Source organism: Spodoptera frugiperda, chromosome 17 (assembly GCF_023101765.2).
Source record: "Spodoptera frugiperda isolate SF20-4 chromosome 17, AGI-APGP_CSIRO_Sfru_2.0, whole genome shotgun sequence".
NCBI lineage: Eukaryota > Metazoa > Arthropoda > Insecta > Lepidoptera > Noctuidae > Spodoptera > Spodoptera frugiperda.
The window spans coordinates 1,704,556-1,729,595 of NC_064228.1; the positions used below are offsets into that span (position 1 = coordinate 1,704,556).

Genomic DNA, 25,040 nt, shown 5'->3' on the forward strand with positions numbered 1-25,040 from the left:
GATTTATTGACATTGGTTGAAAACTCCTTGCCGGAGTCTGTGTTTCCTGATGGGTATAACCTAGGTGTCTTCAAGGCCCGAGTGATTTAGGTTGCTTATGGACAGACGTGCTCCATCGTAGGCCGCATCATCACTTACCATCAGGCGAGATAGCGGCCAAACGTCGGCCCATTTAACATAAAAAAAAAACTTGACCATGTGATGATTCTATAGCAGATGTGGGCACTATGTTTGAAACAACCGTTATTTTATATTCTTCACAAATTGATTTTATTGTCCCTTTAGTTTTGACGCCGTATTGTCGTTACATTGTTCCTACATATATATACAATAGGTAAATTATCAAATAATGTATCAGAGATATTGTAAAAATAATTTTTTTTTAAAGAGTAACGATGGAATTTCTTGCTCGTTCTTCTCCATTCGAAGATTCACCTTGGGTCGAGCACCTAGCGTCACTGACAGACAGACTGACGGACAATTCAATTTGTCGTTTCAAAAGTGCGTAATTTAGGGTTAATTGAAATAAATGCTTTGACTTTGACTTAAAATACATTTGTTACCACCCTTACTCTTGTTGTGGGTGTCGTAAGAATGGACTAAGTGGCTAAACAAGAAGTAGAGACCACGCAAAACCTTTCTGATCCTTTTAAATAACTATCTCCTACCCTTTCCCCTTCTTTTATCCTTCTTTTATAGAAGAATCTGTATCTAAGAGTGGACTCCCACAGACTGTAGATGATGATCCACTCACCAAGCCACCCACCCCCGCCGCCCCCTCTAAGACAGCCTCCCCCTCCGCCGCCGAAGCCCCCGTCAGCCTGTCCGGCGCAGGCGGCGCCCCCTCCGCCCCCCTCGTGCAGCGCGGCGCCCCGCACCAGCTCGAACCCTGGAGTCGTCGGACCCGAGCGAGACAACCAACCACCGCCCGCACCTGGGGGGAATGGTGAAGCTTATTTATTCTGCTGTAGTTATAGGTGTGAGAAATAAAATGGGGTACTTACTCCAACTGATAAGTATCTGGGTAAGTACTCACAGTAAGATTATTGAAACGATGTGCAATCTAACTTTTCTCTGAAATTAGGTAAGGAACTTCTTGACAAAACAAAAGATATGGCGAGATCAGCAATGTGGCCACTTGGCAACATTTTTACAAGAAACAATACACTACTAATCAAAACTACACATCGCCCTTGCTAGATACTTTTTCAATGGACAGATTGCATTAAACTTCATTTATTTATCAAACAACGATTCTTTAAGGTAAGCGTCCACAGGCCCGCATCGTACGCATCGTCCGTATTCCATATGACGATGCGGATCAGTGGACGCAGTTGTATGAGTTTCTATACAAGACAAACTAAAATCCATTGCGTGTGATGCGTACGATGCGGGCCTGTGGAGGCGTATCTTTATCAAAATATTTATAATTCACCGAAAATATATTTGGCGGTACCTCTCGCACTCACATTAAACGCCATGGAGGGCAAAAATGACCGGCGCTAGCGGAGGATTTGCCTTCAACAGATTTTTGTTGGCAGTCAAAGTCTTAAAGAAGTGTTTCTTCTTCAAAAATACGCAATAAATTACAAACTTATTATTAATTATTAATTATTGGTTCCTTACCAGAAGTCTTCCCCGGTTGTCCATACATGTACCCGGACTCCGGCGTGGCGTTAGTGAGGGGGCGCGCGTGTTGCGACCCGTCGTCTCTGAAGCTCCCCACCGATATCCCTCCCCCACCCCCCGCCACTAGTAGGGGGAAGGCTTGGCCGTCTTTGTCCAGCTGGTGGAGAAGGTATGAGTGTTAGTTTTGGAGGAGTAAAAGAGTGCTTATCTTGGAGTTCTGGTTTGGAAAGTGTGAATTAATGTGTAGATCAGACCCGATGCAAAAATCACTAAGAAGAGTAACCGCCGTACTTGGAGTCATTTAATGGTTACTTAAGCCAGTCCTAAACAATTGTTTCCAATACAAAATCGTTTCTAAGAAATAGTTTAAGTATTCATTAAATGTCTCTGAATGCGGCAGTAAATATACTAAATATGTATTCTCTTAAGCGACTTTCGGAAGATCTACGCGAACTTTGTTTGAAATTTTGAACATAAATCTGTATTTGTTTTAAAAAAGCATAGTCGCTATTTAACAATATAGACCTATAGAGTTATCACATCATTCAAGTTAATTTCAGTAAAAGATCAAAAAATACCAGAGAGATCACATTCGGCGCTCTGATTGGTCAGATCGTCTGAACTAACCAATCAGAAACTTATACGGGGCTTCTTATAAGGGCTAAAAAAAAGTGATTTTTTACTCGAAAGCTAGGAATAAGTGATTGGGATTTAATAATTTTTAAGTATAGATAAAGGTCTTACCAGGAACACATAGGTGGCTCCCCCACCGCCGCCCCCTCCGTCGGAGACATGTGTGTTCCGCACCTCGTGGGTCTTGCTGGTGAACACCTGGCTGGTCTCGTTGGAGGTCCGCCGGGAACACTCGTGGTGGCCTTCTTGGGCTGATAGGGTCTAAAGAAGAATGGTGACAGGGTTAGAGCTTAGAAGTGTAAAGGATTTAGTGGTTGACGAAGTCCAAGAATTTGTTTTTGTTGAAATAAAATAGACGCATCATACTATGTTTAAGCCTGTTAAGTATGAACAAGCTTGATATCGCTAGTCACTTCATTTTTTTCAGAAGGTAATATGCCAAACTGTATACGAGTATGTACCTATTCACAAAAACCTTAGGAATCCTATCGTGGTAAAGACACAAAGGCACAAAATCTTCATATATTTTATCCACATGGTGGTCATACAACACATAACTTAATTACAAAAAAAAAAATACTGAAACCCTCCACTTAAATCGATATCGGAACGTTGTCAACCACCAAAGACTATCATTTACTTCTTGTATGCAAGACACAAAAGAAAAAACATTATGTCTCGCGTGGAATCGCGGCACACGACTGGTTATAACCCTTCAGCAGACAACAACCCTTACTGATCTCCATGCGACCCACCTTCTTGCATGCGTTGATCCCCTGTTGCCCGACGAGTATGTAGACGCGCTCGGACTTGTGCAGCTCCACCAGCGCGCGCACGGCCGCCGCGTGCGACACCCCCGCCCACGCAGACCCCAGCCCCCCACTCGCACCCGTCGCTATCAGCCTAGGGGGGAAATGGAAACTAGTCTTGAACCATGTAGGTATAGTTTTCGACACGTAACTTGGCAATTTTTTTTTTAATATTATAAGATAGTTCCGCTAATCGCACAGGAATTGATCCTCACAAGCATCGTGCGCAGACGCGGCGATGTTGCGCTGACTATTGAACGTCCGCGTTCGCGTATTTTTAGTTAATAAAGTAATTTTCTTGAAAAAAATGATAACAAAATCTTGCCAAGTTATCTGCCAACCTTTATAAGAGAGGTATAAGGTTCATTCATTAATTCTCATATCTCTCTTGGAAAAGACGCAGAATATTGTTTTTAATAAAAAAAAAATCACGATTAATTAATTTGCAGTTGTGGTTGTATTGACTCAACTGCCATGTTCTAAGAATGAAAGTCCCTAAAATAAAAGATTAAAAAAAATTGTAATTCGCTGTTTAACTTAAACCTCCATTCCATGAATGTAACCCTTCCTAGCACTAGGTCTTTTGTACAGTTTTTTGATCTGCTATCTCAACGGATTAAGAGGCATCAGAGAATAAAAAAAACTGCATCCATTATACCATTAAATCAAAATATTTCTCTAAATAGTCTAAATCTAATTTATCACAATCAAAATCGATCAAAAGACACGGTTTACATTTTCCAACTTACGGCCAGTTTCAATAACCTATCTATCTGTAGATTTGCCTACTAGAGATAGTATTTTAACATAAGCTCCATACAAAATGTGTCAAATTTCTATCTCTAGTAAGCAAATCTACAGATAGATACGTTATTAAAACTGGCCGTTAAACAACTAGACTTACGTATAGAGTCCTTCAGCGGGCACCTCCCAGAGCTGTATCCCCTGGTAGGGGGGGCTCTGGATGACGCTCACCGACACCGGGCTGTTGTTGTACGCCGCGTCGCACATGGACTGGTTCGGACCGAACCGGCCCGTCGCGCCGCATGTCGTGAAGCGGTAGACTGGTGGACAAATTAAGTGTTAAAGTATTAATTGCCGAAAGAAAACTGTTGATGGCAAATCCTCCGCTAACTACCGCTGAGACATTTTATGATTACTTAAACTATTTTTAGTTACAATTTTGTATCAAAAACAATTGCTTAGGACTGGGTTAAGTAACCATTAAATGACTTTGAGTGCGGTGATAAGCATCGGACTTCGAACATCAGTTGACCGACGTGGCGGTTAAAGTGTTAAGGTCTTCAGAATCTGTTATACTTCGAATTTTAGTTAGACCGTTAGCACACAACAGAAAATCATGCCATTTTATTATGTGGAAATGGGTAGAGATGACTTTAAAGCACTTTACTTGATGATGATGAATGATATTGATTTTAGCCATTTACTTTTTCAGACTTTTACCTTTCCTGAATACTAGCTTTTTCTACAATGCTACAGTTGTAACCCTTACCAACCGAGTTCAAATGATTGCGAGTTTCGACTGTACGAAATTAAAAAAAAACACAAAACGTTAACGATTCTGCTTACTGAAATTTGGTTTCAATAAATTAACCTGTTACACTGCTCTCAACCAATTCAATAAAAATAAGAATGATAATGCTTTTTATTATTAAAGTATCGCGGTAGCTTTACCGCAATACTTTAACGCACTGAACAATGATCTAAAAGTCCCTAAAACAATAAATAAAAAGCCAGTTTTACAAAATCTTCTCAATATACTTACATGGTTTATCCGCAAACGCAGGATGCGGTGTGGTCTTCTCTTCGAATGAGGGGTCGTAATAGTTGTAGTCCCCTAGCTCTGCCGGGTCCACGTTCAGCCCGAAACACTCCGGAGCCATGGAGAAGTCGTCTATTGCTGAGTCCGAGTAAATCCGCATGCCCATGCGAGTTTTGAATTCTAGGAAATACCTGTGGAGGGAAGATTAGAATTATATTCATCATCGTCATTAGCCATAAGACGTCCACTACTTAACGTAGGCGTGCCCCAATGAGTTCCAGATTGGCTAGTTAGAATCGACCTGCGTCCAGCAGTTTCCTACGACCCTAATCAGGCCATCTGTCCACCTTATATTATGTATTACCATCTCATATCAAAATTGAACCATTTGAAAGTGCATAGTTCTTATTTATCTTTCATATTCTTCTTCTCTCTCTTTTTTCTTCGTTCTTAAATGCAAGCAAGCTTTCATGATAGATGAAGCTGAACTTATATTATATTAGGTAATTTTATTTTTGAACATGTTGAGGTTATCAGAAACACAGAGTGAAGACCTTCAAATTACATTTCGTCTGGTGTTGCGGGTGTCCACAGGCGGTTGAACGCTTACCATCAGGTGAACGATAAGTTCGTTTGCCACCTATTCCTTAAAAAATTTGTACGTTGAGGATTGTCCCTTCATTAAAACCACCCTGTCAATCACAAAACCCTTCTTTTACGAGCCATTCTTTCACACCCGTCCACAAAACTGCCTGATAACAATTCAGGATGATCCCTACAATAAAAACTTAATCCATACATATTTGAAAAGACTAATCTTCTTGAACTCACCTCCTAGTAACATTAGGCAGGAATATAGAGGCTCTATACCAGTTCTCGCCTTTATCTTTGGTACTGAACCACACGGAGGTGGTGATGTTACCACGATTCGTCAGTTCCACCACATTCACGCTCAACGAACCGTAGTTCCTACCATTTTGCTGGTAGTAGAACCTTATCTGTGGATTGAAATGGTTGGTTAGTCTTCTCAGTTTGGGGATACAATCTTCTATATTTTCATTACACTTTTTGGTTTAGAACATAGCTAAGAAAATGATCAAATTCTTCTGAATAGACAATATTTGTACAGAAATGAAGAACAACTATCGTTTCTTAACTTTCTGTACAAATGTTATCTATTCTTAATATTGTCTGTTCTTCATTTCTGTACAATGCCATTACCATTCTGTACATTGTTCAAGTTCAATGATAATTCATTGAACTTTAGGCGGGATATTTTACCTACATTTAAGTCTATGAGTTTCTTGGAACTGAGTTCATTCGTGATCATAGCGCTCGCAACAGTGGTGAAATATCGGAAACTCAGACATAAACAAACATGGTAAATATCCCGTCTTAAGTTCTAAAGATAGTGTTAGTGACCATGTCAGCTTAAAAAAAAAGATTCTGATATTACAGTAACAAAGAGCAAAATAAAGGTTTTTAACAGAAGAAAATGACGTATACGAGTAGCAAATAAATTAACCAAGAATTACAGAAAAAGAAACTTACCATACAACAATTGTAGTATCTGGACGTAATATTCCCATGGACCTTCGGAGGCGGATTGAAGATGACAGTCCTCATGACAGCGGTGGAAGCGAAATCCGCCTTCTCTTTATTGGGCCCAGTCACATTCATGTTGACGAAGAAATAGTACCCGACACACTGAGTGATGCTCAGGTTCAAATGTGCTGGGAACAGGGGGGGCACCACCATGGTTGGGTGGGGGAGCGTGGGCCCACATGTATGGTCGTAGTTCGGCCCTGTCTTGTCTGTGGGGGTGGGCCCGTTGTGACGGGACCATTTGAGTATTGGCCTGTTGAAGGAATTTGGATTAGTGTTTTTTGTGCCTTGTGTGAATGTGAAGTGTTTTTTGGTCTGTACCCTTAGTATGAGTTTGCTTTACGTTTAAAGTAATCGAAAGGAGAGCGCGTTTGGCAATCTGATTGGTCTTCTCGAATGAATCAACTAATCAGAGCGCCGAACGCGCTCTTGTCTCTACTACTTTAAATATAAATCAAACTCAACCCACTGCCTATGGCTGATTGGTTAGTTTATTCGAGAGCACCTTGTAAACAGAGTACTGATGTGGTAGGAAATATATTCTTAAAGTTTCTGTTACCAATTTTAAGCAAGAGTTTGGGTTGGTTATGTGTTTTTTTCTTCTTCTAAATGACAATAGATTACATCAAAGTGTGTCTGCAGAATTTAAGACCCTACCAAACGGTTAATATAACGAAAAACTTACTGTGGAACATTTTCGAAGCCGCAGGTATCTTGTTCGAAGTTACAATAAGATCCATACGGCATTTTGTCTGTAACAAATACATTGATTATTTAGAATATCTCAATTACCTACTAAACCCGAGATGATAGGCACTCAATATTTTTTAAAACGTTTTCCTTGGATTTTCGCCTGTGTCGTGGTTGCGTTTACAAACATACAAGTTCATTTACACATGACATCTAGACCACAATTTGTGGATCACACAAAGAGATGTTCTGTTCGGGAATCGAACCCGCGACACAATGCGCTTCAGCCGGTTGCCCAGCTACCGCGCCACTATACAGTCTTAGTCCTAATGAATTTTATGACCTTTAAGTTGCTATGCACTAGGCAGAACCAAAACTCGGGGCCCAAAAACGCTCGAGCTCAAAAGCTTTCGTGCCATACATACCGCAGTTCTGTGCTTCATCGCTGCCATCGTCACAGTCCTTCACCAGGTCACAGACTTGTTGCAGCTTGATGCACGAGTCTTTCTGTAAGGCAAAATATTTGTTTAGTCATAGTACTAGTAAATCTTTATGTATATAATTCTTCTGTAAGTGTGTATGTCACTGAACTTCTCTTAAACGGCTGGACCGATTTTGATGAATTTTTTTGTGTGTGTTCAAGGGGATCTGAGAATGGTTTAGATTCACAATTTTGTCCGCTTGACAAATTTTTTAATTAATTTTTAATTTATTAGTACATAGTTGTTAATTTTGGAATGTTTTACATTGGATCCGACAGACGGCGCGACTTATTCGTCAACTCGGCCGCAATAAACTCGTCCGCGCGGTCGAGTCGGGAAATTCAAACATTAATTATTTTTTTATTATGCATCTCGGCCGATTCACGTGGTCGAGTTGATGAAGCTATTTATTCGTATCTTTTATTCGTCAACTCGACCGACATTGAAAATATGAGGCATTATTGTACAGTGATATACAAAAGTGTTTCGTTTCTAATTAAATTTTTGTTCTTCTGGGTATATTATATAATATAAAATAACTTAAAATTAGAATTAAGGACAGATAAAAAAATGTTTTTAATCAGGCATTACTCATACTCTACGTATTAGGTTAATTTCTTTCCACCGATAAAAATTCCAAGTTGCGAGAGAGAGACAAAACTATTTTAACTAATCAGGATATTTGTAAAGTCATGATTAAAATGCTAAATTTGACAAAACTAATGGGTGATGTTTGTGTTAGCACAGCACGCATTTTAATCGGCCTAACAAAATAAATCTTTCCATGATATGCCTTAAACATTTTCTACTCAATTGTACATTTTGTACTCGGTCGAGATGACGAATAAAAAAAAATCACAAAAATTAACCGGGTCGACTCGACCGCATAGTGAATGTTCCTAGGGTCGAGATGCACAATGAAATAATAGGTAGATTTAAATCTTCCCAACTCGACCGCGCGGTCGAGTTTATTGCGGCCGAGTTGACGAATAAGTCGACGGCGCTACCATCGCAGTGTCAAATATTAATGACGTTAGATATTGTCATAACATTTGAATAACAATTTTCATCATAATCATCATAATCATAATCATTTATTCATTTAACAAAGTGCACACTAAAATACAAAATTATTTCTTAAAATCTAAACATATGTGCTGACATTATAATTGCCTGAACTAGGTTGAACCTGTGTCTCAGACGGAAAAAGAGCTTATATGATAATTTGACAATATAAATTAACAATCTAATATACTAATAATTAAAGAACTAACATCCATTAAAATACATATTTTTGCTTATACCTAATACCTACATTATTTATTATTGTTTGCATCTGCAGTTTTATTTGCACACTGTAAGTAGGTTATCCGTGCGGTCATAAGACAGACTTTGCAGATAATTAAAAACACTTTTTCTGCATTTAAAGTAGTTTAGGCTATAAATACTTAGTTCACTATTTAGTTTATTATACAGAAATGGGCCTAAAAATCTAAAGAATCTATTCGTATACATATATTTAGAGGTGGAGTTTGAACTGCAAACTATATCTTTACGTCTTTTGTTAGTAATGTTAGAATTATTGTAGGAAAGCTGAGAGTGTTGTTTTAGTATTACGTGCAAGATAAATAATTGCCTTACAGTTAAAACATTGCAGGATTTATATAACTGATCTGTGGGAAAGAGGAAAGGATGGAAGTGGGCTACTTTTAAAATTGCTCTCTGGGCTCGTTCGAGGGGAAGCATTGTAGTTTTTGGTGCTCCTCCCCAAGAAGTAATACAATATGTAAGGATGGACTGACAGAGGGCCAGATAAATTTGCGTTATTAGCTTAGGGTCTGCGATTGTGCGTAGTTTTTTAAATACAAACATTAATTTCCGTACTCTAGACACCAAGCTCTCGATGTGTTGTTTAAAGGAAAGAGTATCGTCAATTATAATACCCAGGTATTTAATGTTATTTGTTTTAAGGACTTTAGGACAATGACATGAGTTGATTAAAGGATTACTACATTGATGTGCGTATAGATGGGTGTTAGTATTTTTATATTGACTTTTGCGCATGGAAAAGTGTATAAATTTCGTTTTATCAACATTTAGGGTTAGTAGATTGCTTTTGAGCCAGTTAGTGACAACATTAAAACCTTTTTGTGCGCTCTTGTAGAGTTCATCAGTAGTTTTCGCAGTAAATATTAGCGCTGTGTCGTCGGCGTATGAAATTATTTTGCCGTTTTCTATATCTAGATTACATAGGTCATTTATGTAGATAAGGAATAGGGTAGGGGCCAAGATGCTGCCTTGAGGCACACCAAAAGCATGGTTTTTCAGGTTATCACTTATGGTCGTATCGATTCTAACGCATTGATGGCGATTATTTAAGTAATCTGCTATTAGTTTTAGCTGTGTGCCTCTTATTCCTACAGCCTCTAGTTTGTGTAAAAGCAAGGGAATTGATACAGTATCAAAAGCTTTGGCTAGGTCAATGAAGATTGCTAAGCTTTGGTTCCCCTTGCCGAGTTCTTCTGTGACGTAGTCGGTCAGGGTATGTACCGCATTTGCCGTAGATAATTTCGATCTAAACCCGAATTGCATAGGCGATAGTAGGCCGTGTTTTTCCAGGTAGTTGACTAGTCTAGTGTTAATGATTTTTTCTAGTACTTTGGATATCGAAGGAAGTATTGATATCGGTCTATAATTACTTATTAGATCTTTGTTTCATCAAAAAGGTCCAGAATGTTTTAGCTTATTAAAAAAAGTTTAAAATTTTCAAATCAAAGACGTGTAGACAGGACAACGTCTGTCGGGTCCGCTAGTAATTTTATAAATAGGAAAGTTTGTTGATGGTATAGTAATGACAGCTGAGTAGAATACATTTTACACTACGGCTTCTGTTGCCATGGCATGCTTCGACACAAATGGGTTGGCTCGACCATACCCTTATACTTATAGAAACCGGGTGTGAAACGAAGCCTGCGTTGAGTGAGTTTACCGAAGGCCCAATACCCCTCAAAAGACCGGCAAAGTACTGGTGATTCCTCTGATGTAACAAGTGACCATGGGCGGTACTGACTGCCTACCAGCAATTAATTATTTGTCTCCCTTTTTTACCATCATTTCATCACCTGATGGTAAGCAATCACCGCCAGCCATGGACACACGACACACCAGAAGCGTTGCGTTGCCGGTCTTTTGGGAGTTAGGAATTTAAGGGATTGTTGCGGAATCGGGGATTGGCACGATTGAGAAAGAGGTAATTGAGCCTCCGGTAACCTCACTCACCAACAAAACACAACGCAAGCGTTGTTTCACGTTGGTTTTCTTTGGTATCTCTCTGGTCATGGTCCAGAAGCATGGCTCTCCAACACCCAACACTTGCATAAAAATACATGGTCTATCCCATATCCTATAAAAATGTCTTTTCATCACACTTACGTTCATAATCTGGCACTTGAGCTGTCCCAACACACACTCTCCGTTATAGATCGGCGGCTCCGGCACGCAGTCTATCATCCTAATGTTATCAATGGCGATGTGCGGCAAGTTCTGTGAGAGGCTCACGTAGCTTGGCCGCGTGATCTCTATTATGATGCGCACTTCTTGCTGCACCTTGCCGATTATGAAGCGCATTGGGTGCCAGCTGAAAAGAGAAGAGTGTTAACAAACATATATAAGTATACCACAAAATAAAACAGCGCTACTCAATAAAAGTATTTTTTGCATGGCACCTCGGATCTACATATAACCATCTGCCAAACCCCACAGATCAACATGTTTAAGGGGAAAGTTAAAACATTGTTATTGTCAAAGGCGTATTATAGCGTAAGAGAATTTTTAGAAGATAAATTATAACATAATACCGTAGTTCTATCTAAAATTGCTTTGTATATCTGCCTCTATCTATTTCTTGTGTATCTAATTTGCAAGCCTTATTGTAGGATATAGTCAATGCTCCTTTTGTTAAATAATATAAGATCTATATGTATGTACCCATATTCGCAGAAATAAAAGAATTTGAATTTGAATTTGAGTCTTTAAGTCTTTGACTGCCAATAGAAAACTGTTGAAGGCAAATCCTCCGCTAACGTCGGTCACCAGTGACCACTACGGCGTTCAATGTGTTAAATTCAAAGGTGACTCAGGTAGACTGCCTCGTTGGTCGAGTCGTAAGTACGACTGCCGGACAATGGGGTTTCGGGCTGTATTCCATGGTCGGGCAAAGTATAACTGGGTTTTTTTCACTTTTGTTGAAAATTTCTCAGTAATAACATGGAGTCTGGAATTGTGCCCAGTATATGGCAATAGGCTCACCCCCTATTACATGGGACTTATAACACAAATGGTGAAAAGTGGGTGTACATTGTATAGTGGCATTACGTGCAGTAATGTGCACCTCTGTCTACCCCTTTCTTACTTGTACGTTGCACTTATGACCATTGTCTTAGCTGTCTATCTCTGATGAATGGGTGTATTTAAGTTTTCATTACCAAATGACATGGCCTAAATTATTTGTAGAATCAGCTCAAACAGCAGAGAGTAATGATTCAGCTACTTACATATCGAAATTGTTGCCGGCCACCTCCTGTAGTATCCACTGCACTTCAGACATCGTGGACTCCGACACCAGGCGGATGCTCGCGTTCTGCATCTTACTCTGGTGCAGCTTGGCTTCAAACTGGTGGGATAATAGCGACATTTTAAATTTCACAAAATAGTGAATGACTTTTTTTATTTTTTAGCGTTGATAAGTCTGCGTTTGGCCACCATCCCGCTTTCTGCCAGAAATTTCTGCCTTTTTTAAGAATAAGTTGCTACACAAGTATTCTGTCCTGTCTCGTATGTGCGTTTACAAATACATATACAAGATTACATACACATCACACCCAGACCCGAAACAACAATTTGTGCATCACACAAACCGTTTTTCCATGCGGGAATCGAACCCGCTAAACGCTGCATTAGAATATGCATAATAGACGCAAATAAACACGGATAGAAAATCCCAACGAACAACAGTTGGGCAGAAAGCCCGCCAGGCATGATCACCTCGTCTGGTCGGAGGATCCTCCTTTTCTTAGGGAACTTTACCCTCTGTTCCTTAAACTCCTAAGAATAACGGACTCAGGTTCAGGTGAGAAATTTTACTTCTTAGTTTGACCTTTAGAATATGCTACGCCATATCGAAAGCCAAATAATCGAAAATCAAGCCTTACCGCCGTACTCAGAGTCATTTAATGGTTACTTAACTCAGTCCTTAGCAATTGTTTTCAATACAAAATCGTTACTAAGGAATAGTTTAAGTAATCATTAAATGTCTCTGGGTGTGGCAGTTAGAGGAACGGAACAGGTGCTTACCTTACAGAATTCCCAGAGACCTCGGAAGGGTGGTGACTTGATCACCATGTTCTCCATGGTAGGGTCCACGGCCAGGTAGAGGAAGTGGCCTGCAACAAGATGACACATGTTATTTAGTTATTTATAACAATTACTTTTAAATTTAATCTTTCAGGGTGAATCTTGAAGGCAGTTTTAGATGTTCTTTTTTTATTTTTTGCATACACGTATATTTTTTGCATATACCTACATAACCTCAAAAACGATATTTTCTATGAACTTTGTATGAAATACTCTATTATAAGATTTTTACGTCAAATAGCAGACTTATTTCTAGAAAGGACATGGCTAAACCAAAGTATGGACGTCGTAACCCGTACAAATAAATATTGTATAAATATGGTACTTAGCAATAAATAAAGCCGCATAATTAAAGATTGATATTTTGTAATTAAGAAGGTCCAGAAACTTAGCATATCTGCGCAATCCTGAAAATAAAGTAGCGTTCCTACGTCAAACAACGTTACAAAAACTTCAATCTATAACATTGCTATGAACTTTTACCAAGACGTTTTGATGTACCTGAGCCGAAAGTTATTTATATATTATGAGGTAGATAGGTAAACAATTCTGCTTATACTAGATAATGAACACAAAGTAACCAAGGACAGACACAAAATAGATAGTAAGATTGTGCAATCTTATACAAAATATATATTTTGTGTCGATCAAAACATTTACAATTATTTGGTTTCAGAAAAAAGTCATTATATTACCGTTATTAAAAATTGATGTTCGTTTAATTATTTCGATTTGATTTTCGGGGAAACTAATGTCCTAATAAGAGCTTGCAGTACCTACTTCCGTGTTGTCATGTCAAACCACAACAGAAAAAAATGAAATATGAAACTTATTTTTTGTTAATTTATGTTCACCAAGTTATAAGAATTAGTTAAACACAAAATAATTCATAAGTGAATATTTAAATGATACGGGTTAGCGTGAAATTCGTATTCTTGTTATTATGCCTGGGTCAGTCATTTAGCCATCTCCTTTTGCTAGAAAAAATCGAATATTAAATTGTTCATCAAATTTATGAATATGATTATTATTTTTGAATATTTTATTGTATTGAAAAGTTGTAATAATTTATTTTTGACCCAGTCATCATCCCTATTGAACGTGATAGGTTAGGTATTATCAATTTAAAGGCTATATTGTCAATTTATGTTTTGTGATTACAATTAAATGTTTATTATTACGGAAATATATTGTAAAATATTATTATTTACAACAGAGAATATTTCTTAATATTTTAGTTAACAAAAAGTATTTAAATTGAAAATGACGGTTGACACAAATTCACTATAAATACCGACGCCTATTCGAGTATCGGAGTATTCAGTTGTCAGCTGCAGAACTGGAAGGATCTAACCACCACCAAGTTGAGTAAGTTATTTTAATAATTATTATTGTCTTATGTGCCCTCTCTTATTTTACTGTATTATGTATTTTGGTATTTGAATTATTATTTTTATGTAAAGGCGGTTACGTTCAGAGTCCCGCACGAGCCTGGTCCCGCACGAGCCTGGTCCCGCACGAGCCTGGTCCCGCACGAGCCTGGTCCCGCACGAGCCTGGTCCCGCACGAGCCTGGTCCCGCACGAGCCTGGTCCCGCACGAGCCTGGTCCCGCACGAGCCTGGTCCCGCACGAGCCTGGTCCCGCACGAGCCTGGTCCCGCACGAGCCTGGTCCCGCACGAGCCTGGTCCCGCACGAGCCTGGTCCCGCACGAGCCTGGTCCCGCACGAGCCTGGTCCCGCACGAGCCTGGTCCCGCACGAGCCTGGTCCCGCACGAGCCTGGTCCCGCACGAGCCTGGTCCCGCACGAGCCTGGTCCCGCACGAGCCTGGTCCCGCACGAGCCTGGTCCCGCACGAGCCTGGTCCCGCACGAGCCTTGTCCCGCACGAGCCTTGTCCCGCACGAAACTTGTCCCGCACGAAACTTGTCCCGCACGAAACTTGTCCCGCACGAAACTTGTCCCGCACGAAACTTGTCCCGCACGAAAGTCAAGTCGAGGACGGCTTGCTGTCAGGAGAGGTAGTGTTAGGAATTAAGGAATGACAGTTTCTGAGAGTCAATAAAAGCAAACGTCACAGGGTTGACAGCTCCATTTTGTCAGGAGTCATCGAGGCGGTTACTTCGCTCAAGGATCGTGAGACTTAGGGCGGCCGTACATGAACTGCTCGAGCAGTTAGGTCCCGTCGCGAATCTTTGAGAGAACTATTTAAAACTATAAACATTCTTACAGTGCCTTCTCAATTCATTTACGAAAATATTAAGTACGTGAGAAAAAATCAACAATTGTTTGAAAAAAGAAGCGACAGACTCAATTTTAATACGAGAGGTAAAAATAAGTTAGCTATACCGCAATTCCGATTGTCCAAAGTGCAGAAATCCTTCATGGGTTTTTGTGTTAAGTGTTACAATAAACTACCAACCACCATACTGAATCTGAACGAGAAAAAATTTAAATCTTGTATAAAGCGTGAACTGTGTAAACAGGCATATTATAAACTGTCAGATTATATTGAAGATAAAAATGTGTGACAGCATGTTGGTCCGGCTCCACTGGACAATGCTCTAATACGATCACTAGCTACACGTTAAATTAAAGTATTAATTTATTCCAATGTAGTCTAGGGATCCTGTGGCATCAAGCAGTTATTTATTTGAAAAATTAAATTAAAGATTATTTTTTATTTGTATAGAAGCATTATTTCAAAATTGTAAGTGTACATATGTGGGCACTATGTTTGACGTCGTATTGTCGTTACAGTGAAAGGGGGGGGGTTGCCATAATCCCCACGCTTGGCAGGCGGCTTGGGGATCGCAGTTAGGTCACCGATAAATTTTGAGAATGCTGCTCCCAATCCTGCCAGTGGATGAAGGTGGCGGCTTGTCGTTCTACGTGGAGGACCAAGGGGGAGGCCTTTGTTCAGCAGTGGACGTCTCTCGGCTGATGATGATGATGATGATGATGATTGTCGTTACATTGTTCCTACATAAATATACAATAGGTAAATGATCAAATAATGTATCAGAGATATTGTAAAAAACATTTTTTGAAAAGAGTAACGATGGAGTTTCTTGCTCGTTCTTCTCCATTCGAAGCAACACTTTGGAACGAGCGCCTAGCTTCACTGACAGACAGACTGACGGACAATTCAATTTGACGTTTCAAAAGTGCCTAATTTAGGATTAATTGAAATAAATGCTTTGACTTTGACTTTGAAAAGGGGCTGAGCGAAATACACGGACCGCTCGAGTGGTTGGCGTCGACTGCTTGAGCTGTTGGTTGTTGACTGCTCGAGCTACGCTACCCAAATGCTCGAGTTGATTTTCTACGGGAGGGAAGTCGGAGAGCTGTCGACTGCTCTAGCGCAGTCAACGGCTCGAGCAGTCGGTGTATGCCACGCAACCGCTCGCGAGCAGTTGACGGCTTGAAGCGGCTGCTCGAGCAGTCGTGTGTACGGCAGCGAATGAATGGCTATAGTTCATCGCGCAGTCGCGGCTTCAAGCACTCGGTTATAACTGCTTGAAGCAGTCCGTGTACGGCTGGCCTTATTATTCTTTGCCTTTGTATCGTTATTTTGTTCCTTAAATTAAAAATACCACGTACCACGGAGTCTGGAATATGGTAATAGGCTCACCCCCTATTACCTGGGCCTTATGCATCTATGCCAACCCCTTCGGGGATAAAAGGCGTGACGTTGCAAGTCTATTTGAATGCAACGGATACTTTTTCACAATAAAATTGTATAAGCATATAAAAGTATTTGTATAAGTATATATGTATCAGAGATATTGTAAAAACTTTTTTAAAAACGATGGTGTTTCTTGCTCGTTCTTCTCCATTCGAAGCTACACTTTGGAACGAGCGCCTAGCTTCACTGACAGACAGACTGACGGCAATTCAATTGACGTTTCAAAAGTGCCTTATTTAGGATTAATTAAATGTGCGACGAACATTCTCCAACCACGTGGGCGAGCGAGCACGATGCGCAAAATGGTCATCGAACAGAGAATTGCGCAGTAGTATTACTTGGATTAACTCTCGAGTAGTAAGTAGTATTACAACGAGTGGGTGTTATGCATTTATTTTCAAAAGTTTTGTTGAAAAACTGGTAAAACTACTTTCAAAGCTATATATTAATTAAATAGGTAACTAAGAGAGCGAGTATGGATGAATTGCTATAGTATTAAATCTGCAGGAGTAGGTTTTCAGCATGAAACAAAAAAATAAAAGATGGTGCTCCCACGATTTTTTTGTGGTATAAGCCGGTATACTAGCGGAAGGATCACCAGATGATAAAAGTACAATTTCAAACTGCGTACTATACTGAGAAATTTACGGAAAACCTACCAAATAAAACAAGAATATCTAAGCCAAACCGGCAATCAAAACCTCTTTCTTGGCAGTCGCGCTGACTACCATTCAACGCATAAAGGTAAACGTCCACAGGCCCGCATCGTACGCATCGCACGCAACGGATTTTAATTTGTCTTGTACAGAAACTTATACAACTGCGTCCATTGATCCGCATCGTACGGACCGCTTCATCGACAATGCGTACGATGCGGGTCTATGGACGCATACCTTAAGACAGTGTTCTCAAATATTTCTATCACTCCAATGTAACTATTTTTAGTATATAGGTACATTTATACATAACAAACGGTACCACATTAAACTGCAGCTAGAATCTAGCATTTCACTCGAATGAAGTTCTAAATGGGCACAGAATATCACTAATGAGAGCGCCACTTGTACGTGGGCGCAAAGCTAAATGTCACGCGGCAGAACGGATGCGACGCAGACAAATTAAGTATGAAAGTAACGCCGAATGAATTTACTATGAGTTGTGTACTAGGTTTTTAAATAGTAGCTTGAAAGAAAGAAAGAAAGAAAAACTGTTTATTTGAAATAGTAGCTTGAAAGAAAGAAAGAAAAAATTGTTTATTTGCAATGGGATGTTGTGAGATGCATGTTTTTTTGCATTTTTTGCGATTAGTTACTGAGATCATTAGTCATAAGACCTTAAGTTGCGTGCCCGACAGGGTCCTTAATTGGTACCCACACTTTATTTAAGAACTATATCACATTAAGGAAAGCAATAAAGAATTTTAATTTAGTAGGTTAGGTAATAGGTTAAATTCAGTTGTATTTACATTGGACAGAAGTGTAAGATTGTGTATATTTTTTTATTCTTTTCGCGTAAGATTTTTTTCTTCTTCGGACCACTAGTAGTCCACTAACTTATACAATACAACGCTCACTCTTGCCATCAGGTACCTTTTGAGTTCCTGTCAATTCAATTTAAATAATATTTCGCCCTTAACAACATAGATACATAACATTATTCCACGAAACATCTAATTATAAAGTTTAAAAAGAAAAAAAAACCGTAAGTACTTAAGCATCTCCTGGCAAATTAAATGTGACCAGACGGGAAACCGTACAAATGTACCAATAAAACAGCTCTTTTCACTGAAAAAACTCCATAAAGAAATCTCTCATCGTTACTATGTATTCAACAAATTGATAATTAATAACGCCTACACGTTCTTTTTAAAAAGCTTTGCTACTATAATCCTTTTGAGATGGATTTTTTGCGGTAATTAAATTCTACACCCTCTTTTAAAGAAACAACTTGACATGGTATACAGCAATAAATTAAAATGTCTGCGTAGGAAGCCGTGTTAGATCAAAATATTTCAAAGTAGATGTCCGTTCTGTGACTTCGCCTGCGTTTAGGCAATTTGGAATACTCTCGAATGACTCCTTTTTATCCCATACCTGGAGGAATATAGCTCCCTAAAAAGTAAAGTTTCCAATTATAAAAGAGTTTTTCAAATCGGTCCAGTAGTTTTTACCTATCGGGTTTACCGGCTCGAAAAGCAGGAGTAGGAACGGGGTGGTTTTTAGTCAGTAAGAGTCTGACACTCCCTCTCGCCTCGCCCAACGCGGGAGAAGCAATTGGATGATTTTCCCCCCTCAAAAAAGTTTTGTAGTAAAGTAGTTTTGAAGCCTATTCAAAGCAAACAAACACCAACTCTGTCCTCTTTCTGGTTGGTTCGAAAATTATGTGAGAACAATGTAACACCAATATCCTAACTATCTCTTTGGACTGGATAAAAAGCTACTAGTTTCGAATCTTAGAGGGACTCTTCATCATGAGCAGCGTGCGCAGACGCGACCACGCACGGCCTACACTCAATTTCTCCATTAATGTACGTGAGTAAACCGTGATATTTAGTTAATTTAGTATGTCTCGCGATAGTTATTAGGTATAAAAACTAGAAGAATTGTTACTAGGTTTTTTAATAAGAAATATGTATACGCTTTATTCTTGAATACTTCTTCGTATAGAAGTGAAAAAGAGTAGAAACTATTTTGCGTGGTCGCTAACTATGCGTAGGTAGTCGATTGTTTTTAAAAGGTTAGAGAGAGTGTTCATGTTGCTAAACAAAGAAAAAATTTACTCCTCTTTCGTGCATTCTTATTAAAACTACATTTTACAAGTTGTGCTACCTACGCTCCGTTAACCGAACAATCTGTGAATCAGAATAAATAGCTACTTACCTCATTTTCTTTAATTTTATATTCCCAAATAGTATAGGCCTAAAGACATTTTGTCAAAATAACATTACTTATAGTTAGTGGGCCCTAGTTTATGAATTACGAACATTTGTTAATGGGTCTAACTACAGCACTCAGAGACTTTTAATGATTTCTTAAACTATTCCTGAGTAACGATTTTGTATCAACAATTTTCCGTTTATTTCTGTTAGATTGTTCATTTAATTGTTACTTAACCTGGGTTAAGTAACTGAGTAACCTACGGCAGTAAGAGACTGAAAACATCCTGGCATATTTCAATTCCAATAAAAAATAAAAATCGTAGCTAACAAAACAAAATGGTTCCAGCTACCAAACTAACAAAAACCAACAAAAAGGTATGACACCCAATCAAAAATAGGAAACAAAAGAATATCGGGCCTCAAAACTCGGAACTGCACATTGCACAGTCCTCATGTCAGAGGCCTTTCTTTCTCTGTTCGGTGGAAATTCAATAAAAAATCCACTGAAATTCTCTGGAGAATGTGCTATGTTACGTTGCTGTGGATGCGTTTGGTTTCCACCAATCATATTCATTGGTACACACAGCTTTGCACTGTTGGAAACGAACGACGTCTTTTATATGGAAAAATGCGTGCTATGGATGCGTGCTATGGATGGCTATCGATACTGCACGGTTGGTGCGGTGGCTAGGCAACTGTAGCGGGTTCGATAACTTCCCTACTATCGATACATCGAATACTCAAGCTGCGCATCTTTTTCACACAGCTACTTTGCGGCGGCGCATCGTCATAGCACACCTTACTCGCACAGCTACATAGCTTAGTATCAGTGGAAACGGTCACATAGTTTCACAGCTTACCTATCACATCTTCGTAGTCTTAAACCTCCGGGAAACCACGACATAACACAGTGTACACTAGACATTACAATATAACATTTAAGCTGAGTACTGGCCTTTTTGCACCGCGACTTTTATGTTTTTTTTTTATCATAATTATTAATTTTTATGTTTATTGTTTTTTTTTTTTTAAATGGTGCAAATAAATTGTTTTTCTTACTTTCTTCTTTCTTTCATAACTTAAAAAAAAAACATTGTTTTACTGCATTTTTTTTACTTTGTGTCGCAAGGGACATCTGCCCGGTGGGCGGGAAAGCGATCAATTTAGATAATAAAATATGAAGTGGCTGAATTTGGCCTAATTGAAACACGATCGTGCTTGACAGCAGGGGAAGAGAACTGTCGTCATTTCCCATTCGAAAAGAAAGAGTTAAAATCGTATTTTATAAAACCCTTTTTTATTTGTATGATAACGTTTAGCGTATCTTTCTGATGATTGCAGTTTTTTAACTATCATTTAAGGTAGCTACATTTTTTATAAAAATCATCCGATGACTTCTCCCATCTTGGGCGAGGCGAGAGGGAGTACCAGACTCTTACTGACTAAAACCCACCCCGTTTCTATTCCTGCTTTTCGAGCAGGAACTCCGGTAATCCGTTAGATAGTCCGCAGCTCCGGATCAGGCATCAACACTAGATTTAAGGTACCGTGGTGCTTATTGAATGCATTCTTGATTAGATCTAGTTTAAGTTAAAGTTGACAAAGTAAATAATAACAGAATTGTGTTTTTCTTCTCCTCTAATAATATCTTCTGATTTATTTCGTTGCAGGATCCAAGACAGTCATTCATGTCCCTGGGACGCGCTGGACTTCAGTGTTTTCATGGTAGTATCTACTGTGGATCCTGGCTTACAGGAGTTGCAGTGGTATGGGAGGTTGTGGCGGGCTTGTCCCAACAAAACAAAAAAAAAACAGGATTATGTAAGCAAAATTGTAAAATATATGGGAAAGGAACAAATTCTGTAAAGTCGTATATAATATACAATACCGATAGGTTACATTACATAAGTGCAAAGCTGCTAACGCCCACTTCGATTTAAGTTTAAGTAGCTATGGATTCCAAGCTGCCAGCGAAGGCGTATGGAAGACACCCACGTATCGACGGCGCATTATCAGGGATCAAAACTAAAAATATTTTTAATAAGGTATACTTTGTAAGCAAGCTTCATTTAATTATTATGTTTTTCGGCTTACTCACGTAATTATTTGAGGAGGAACTCGATTAGTTTCAAGGCATGCTAGAGGCTCATATTTAGCAGCAGTCTCAGAATGTTGCTCATGGATATGAGCCTCTAGTATGGCTTGAAACTAGTCGAGTTCCTCGTCAAACAGTTACAGTTAAAACATAATAATTAATTTAGTATGTCTCTGGAAAGTCATAAGCTTCAATTATTAGCTGATCTCTTTTATTTACAAATGGATCTTTACTAATAGCATATCGCCATCCTTTATTTATTCCTGAAAACTCTTGAGTATGTAATGCAATGCCCCAAATGTTGCAAGCGACGGTAACCAATTACCACCAGGTGGGCCGTGTGCTTTCTTGCCACCGTCGAGGTATAAAAAAATATATAGAGCGCAGTGACCTTGACCACCTCTAGTGGAAGTTTGCAACATTAAAACCACTAATCTTGTATAAGACCTTAAAAGTTTCTTTAAAAAATCTTAAAAACAGATAAAATAAAAGATGTAAGTTAAAATTGCAGCTAAGTCAAGCTCTCACTCTTGACAAAGTATAATAAACTGCGTCTAATTGAAGTGGGAATACTAAACTATTATTAGATCGTCTCAGTCGCGACGCTGCATCCAAAATAATTGCTTAGAAAATGGCGGATTTCGTGACGTCACGCACAGGGGTGGACTTTAGTTTTTAAGGACAAAAGACTAAATCACAAATCACGGGTGAAAAATAAATAAACTACTTTTTCTAAGTTGTACATATTTATTTATTACTCACTTAAAGTAAGTTTTTATTGAACTAAATTATTTACTTACTTAAGTTTTTATTTCCTGTGAATACTCAATAAATTTGACATTTTTAACCCTCCTTTTTTTCTAGCTAAACCGATTTTCGCTTCAACAAAATTTATTAGTTGAAATACAGCGGTTTTTACAACTAATGACACAATAAAACACAAATAAATATTAGTCGTTTATAGGATGTTCGGTAGCTGCTTTCGATCACGATCACAAACAGTCCATTCCCCTCCACTGTAGAACTATTACGTCTCCTCAAATCTTTACCTGACGAGACCCGGAAGAAAATCGTTTAAGGCAATGTCGGTCACCGGACTGACTCAACGTGTTAAAATTGCTACAATTCCCACACATGGACTTTGTAGATTACGGTTTGAGCATCACAGTTAGTTGAAAGAGCCTGGTTGCAGTTTTAGGACATGTACCAAACTCAAAAGTCTGATATGGGTTGTTTGAAATATAATTTTTATGATATATATAATATTATTTTATAGTGGCTTGATATACGGCACCGTCAATTAAACACATTGAGTTTCTCTGTAAATCAAAGTTTTATTTCAGTTAATCTAAGAAACAAATCATGAAACAAATCAAACAAACATTAACTTACATACCTGTAAATCAAAGAAACGACATTAAATGTTATTATTCCGGTGTCGATTTCTTATTTTATTTAAAATTAGATATTAACTTATTCTTTGTAAAGAGAAATTTTTCTTATTTGACATTAACAAAAGGCGTGCGTCATGACCGTCACAGTTTACTCTTTCTTAAAAACTCTAAACTACCAAAGAGTTGCTATATGCGCGCGTAAATTCAAATAAAGGAAACTATAGTTTTCTTTACATCTCCCCCCCAAAAGAGATAAACAATGAGTAAAAGTGAATATAAACAATGAGGTTGATGTTCCCGGCATACACTCTTCACACGTAGATAGCAGGAGCCGGTGTGAGCTTCGATATGTGGAAGTAGTTAGACTCTGATCTCTTGTGGTCAGTGTTTATCTTGTATATTGATGTAGATATTTTTTCTATAATCTTGTAGGGTCCTATTTTCAGTTCATCAAGTTTTTTCCTGTTGAGTTTGTTCCCGTTTTCCACAAAAACCGTGTCTCCTACGTTGAAGTCTATATATTTTCGATGCTTATCATAAATTGTCTTATTATAATTATGTGATTTGATTGAGTTTTCTAGAGCTCTTCTCCTATCTTGGATTAAATCATGTTTAGTTCTTTCCTGTTTTAGCTCATTTGGCAAAATAGTGACATCTGTGCCATAAAGTAAGTATTTCGGAGCATATCCAGTAACTGTGTGCACTGTCTCGTTGTATTTCTTTACACAATTGTGTGCCACAGTCGTCCATGCCATTCTTGTATCTTGTTCATTTATTTTACATCTGATTTTGTTGACCAGCGTTTGGTTTAGTCTCTCATTCAAACCATTCGAGAAAGGTGAGTTTACTGCTGTAAATATGATTTGTATATTCTTCTCATCTAAAAAACTCTTGAAATCTCTTGAGTTGATACCTGGGTATTGGTCCGAGAGTATCAATTCTATGTCATCACATTCTGTACAACTTTTTATAAGTTTGATAAAATCATTTGCATTTTGTGTACTGGATGTTAGTATGTATGCATACCTTGTAAAATGATCTGATAATAGGTGTAAATATCTCTTTGTTGACCGGGATCCTCCAAAGCCTCCAATGGTATCGATGGAGCATATCTGAAATGGTTTTTTGGCAGGCCCCAATTGTGACATTAATCCATATTTATTTTTTCCTCTTGATTTATTCTTTATGCATATTGTGCAGCTTTCACAAATTATTTTTATGTTTTTCGTCATGTTCTCTGCTGTATACACAGTGCTTATCATTTTTTGCATTTGTTTAATTCCGATATGGCTTAGATCTGAATGTATTTTCTTCATGAGCTCTATGCTTAATTTCTCTGATATAATAATTTTTTCTTTTTCTCTTACTTTCTTGTAATACACATTGTTTTTTGTATATAACTTATCTCTCTTGCTTTGTATATATTCATTTTGATTTTGATCTTGTAAAATATCTTCTATTGTTATCATGTTTACTATTTTTAGCTGTTCTTCTAAGTTTTCTTCTGGTTCGAGAACCGGGTTTCTGCTCAGGCAATCTGCTTCAACATTATATCTTCCTGGAGAATATTTAATTTGGAAATCATATTGCGATAAATAATGAGTTAAGTCACCTAGCTCTTCGTCTGTTCTACATTTTATGTTCATATTTTCCAGTGGCTTGTGATCTGTAAAGACTGTGAATTTTCTGCCTATTAGTAGGTGTTGCCAATACTGAACACATTCTTTAATTGCCAGACATTCCAGATACACAGCCTTCTTCCTTTTTTGCACTTCATTTAATTTCTTTGAAAAGTAGGCTACAGGTTTTTCTTCGTTGTTTTTTTGTTTTTGTTTCAGAACTGCTCCTACTCCTAATATGCTGGCATCTGTGTATATGTGAATAGGTAAGTTTGGGTCATAAATTGTTAATATTGGTTGGGAACATAATATATGTTTCATTTCT

The 25,040-nt window shown here is 38.4% G+C and overlaps 1 protein-coding gene and 1 long non-coding RNA gene across 3 annotated transcripts in view; one reads left to right on the forward strand and one right to left on the reverse strand.

Moving 5' to 3' along the window:
* LOC118276653 (tyrosine-protein kinase receptor) overlaps window positions 1–25,040 on the reverse strand; it is a 53,018-nt gene that overhangs the window by 15,784 nt on the left and 12,194 nt on the right. For both annotated transcript variants that reach the window (XR_004783689.2, XM_035595056.2), the window contains exons 2-14: window positions 12,984–13,072; window positions 12,185–12,303; window positions 11,064–11,268; window positions 7,575–7,656; window positions 7,145–7,211; window positions 6,406–6,712; window positions 5,686–5,852; window positions 4,858–5,045; window positions 3,976–4,135; window positions 3,018–3,165; window positions 2,374–2,523; window positions 1,627–1,786; window positions 755–934 (exon numbers count right to left, since the gene is read on the reverse strand). Coding sequence is in view for 1 of the 2 variants with exons in the window: in XM_035595056.2 (XP_035450949.2) it covers window positions 755–934; window positions 1,627–1,786; window positions 2,374–2,523; window positions 3,018–3,165; window positions 3,976–4,135; window positions 4,858–5,045; window positions 5,686–5,852; window positions 6,406–6,712; window positions 7,145–7,211; window positions 7,575–7,656; window positions 11,064–11,268; window positions 12,185–12,303; window positions 12,984–13,072 (2,022 nt within the window). In the remaining variant the exon portion in view is untranslated. The remainder of the gene's footprint in view (window positions 1–754; window positions 935–1,626; window positions 1,787–2,373; window positions 2,524–3,017; window positions 3,166–3,975; window positions 4,136–4,857; window positions 5,046–5,685; window positions 5,853–6,405; window positions 6,713–7,144; window positions 7,212–7,574; window positions 7,657–11,063; window positions 11,269–12,184; window positions 12,304–12,983; window positions 13,073–25,040) is intronic.
* Window positions 56–16,260, forward strand: LOC126911631 (uncharacterized). The gene is made up of 2 exons (XR_007706150.1): window positions 56–334; window positions 16,043–16,260. It is a non-coding gene; the product is annotated as an uncharacterized LOC126911631 (long non-coding RNA).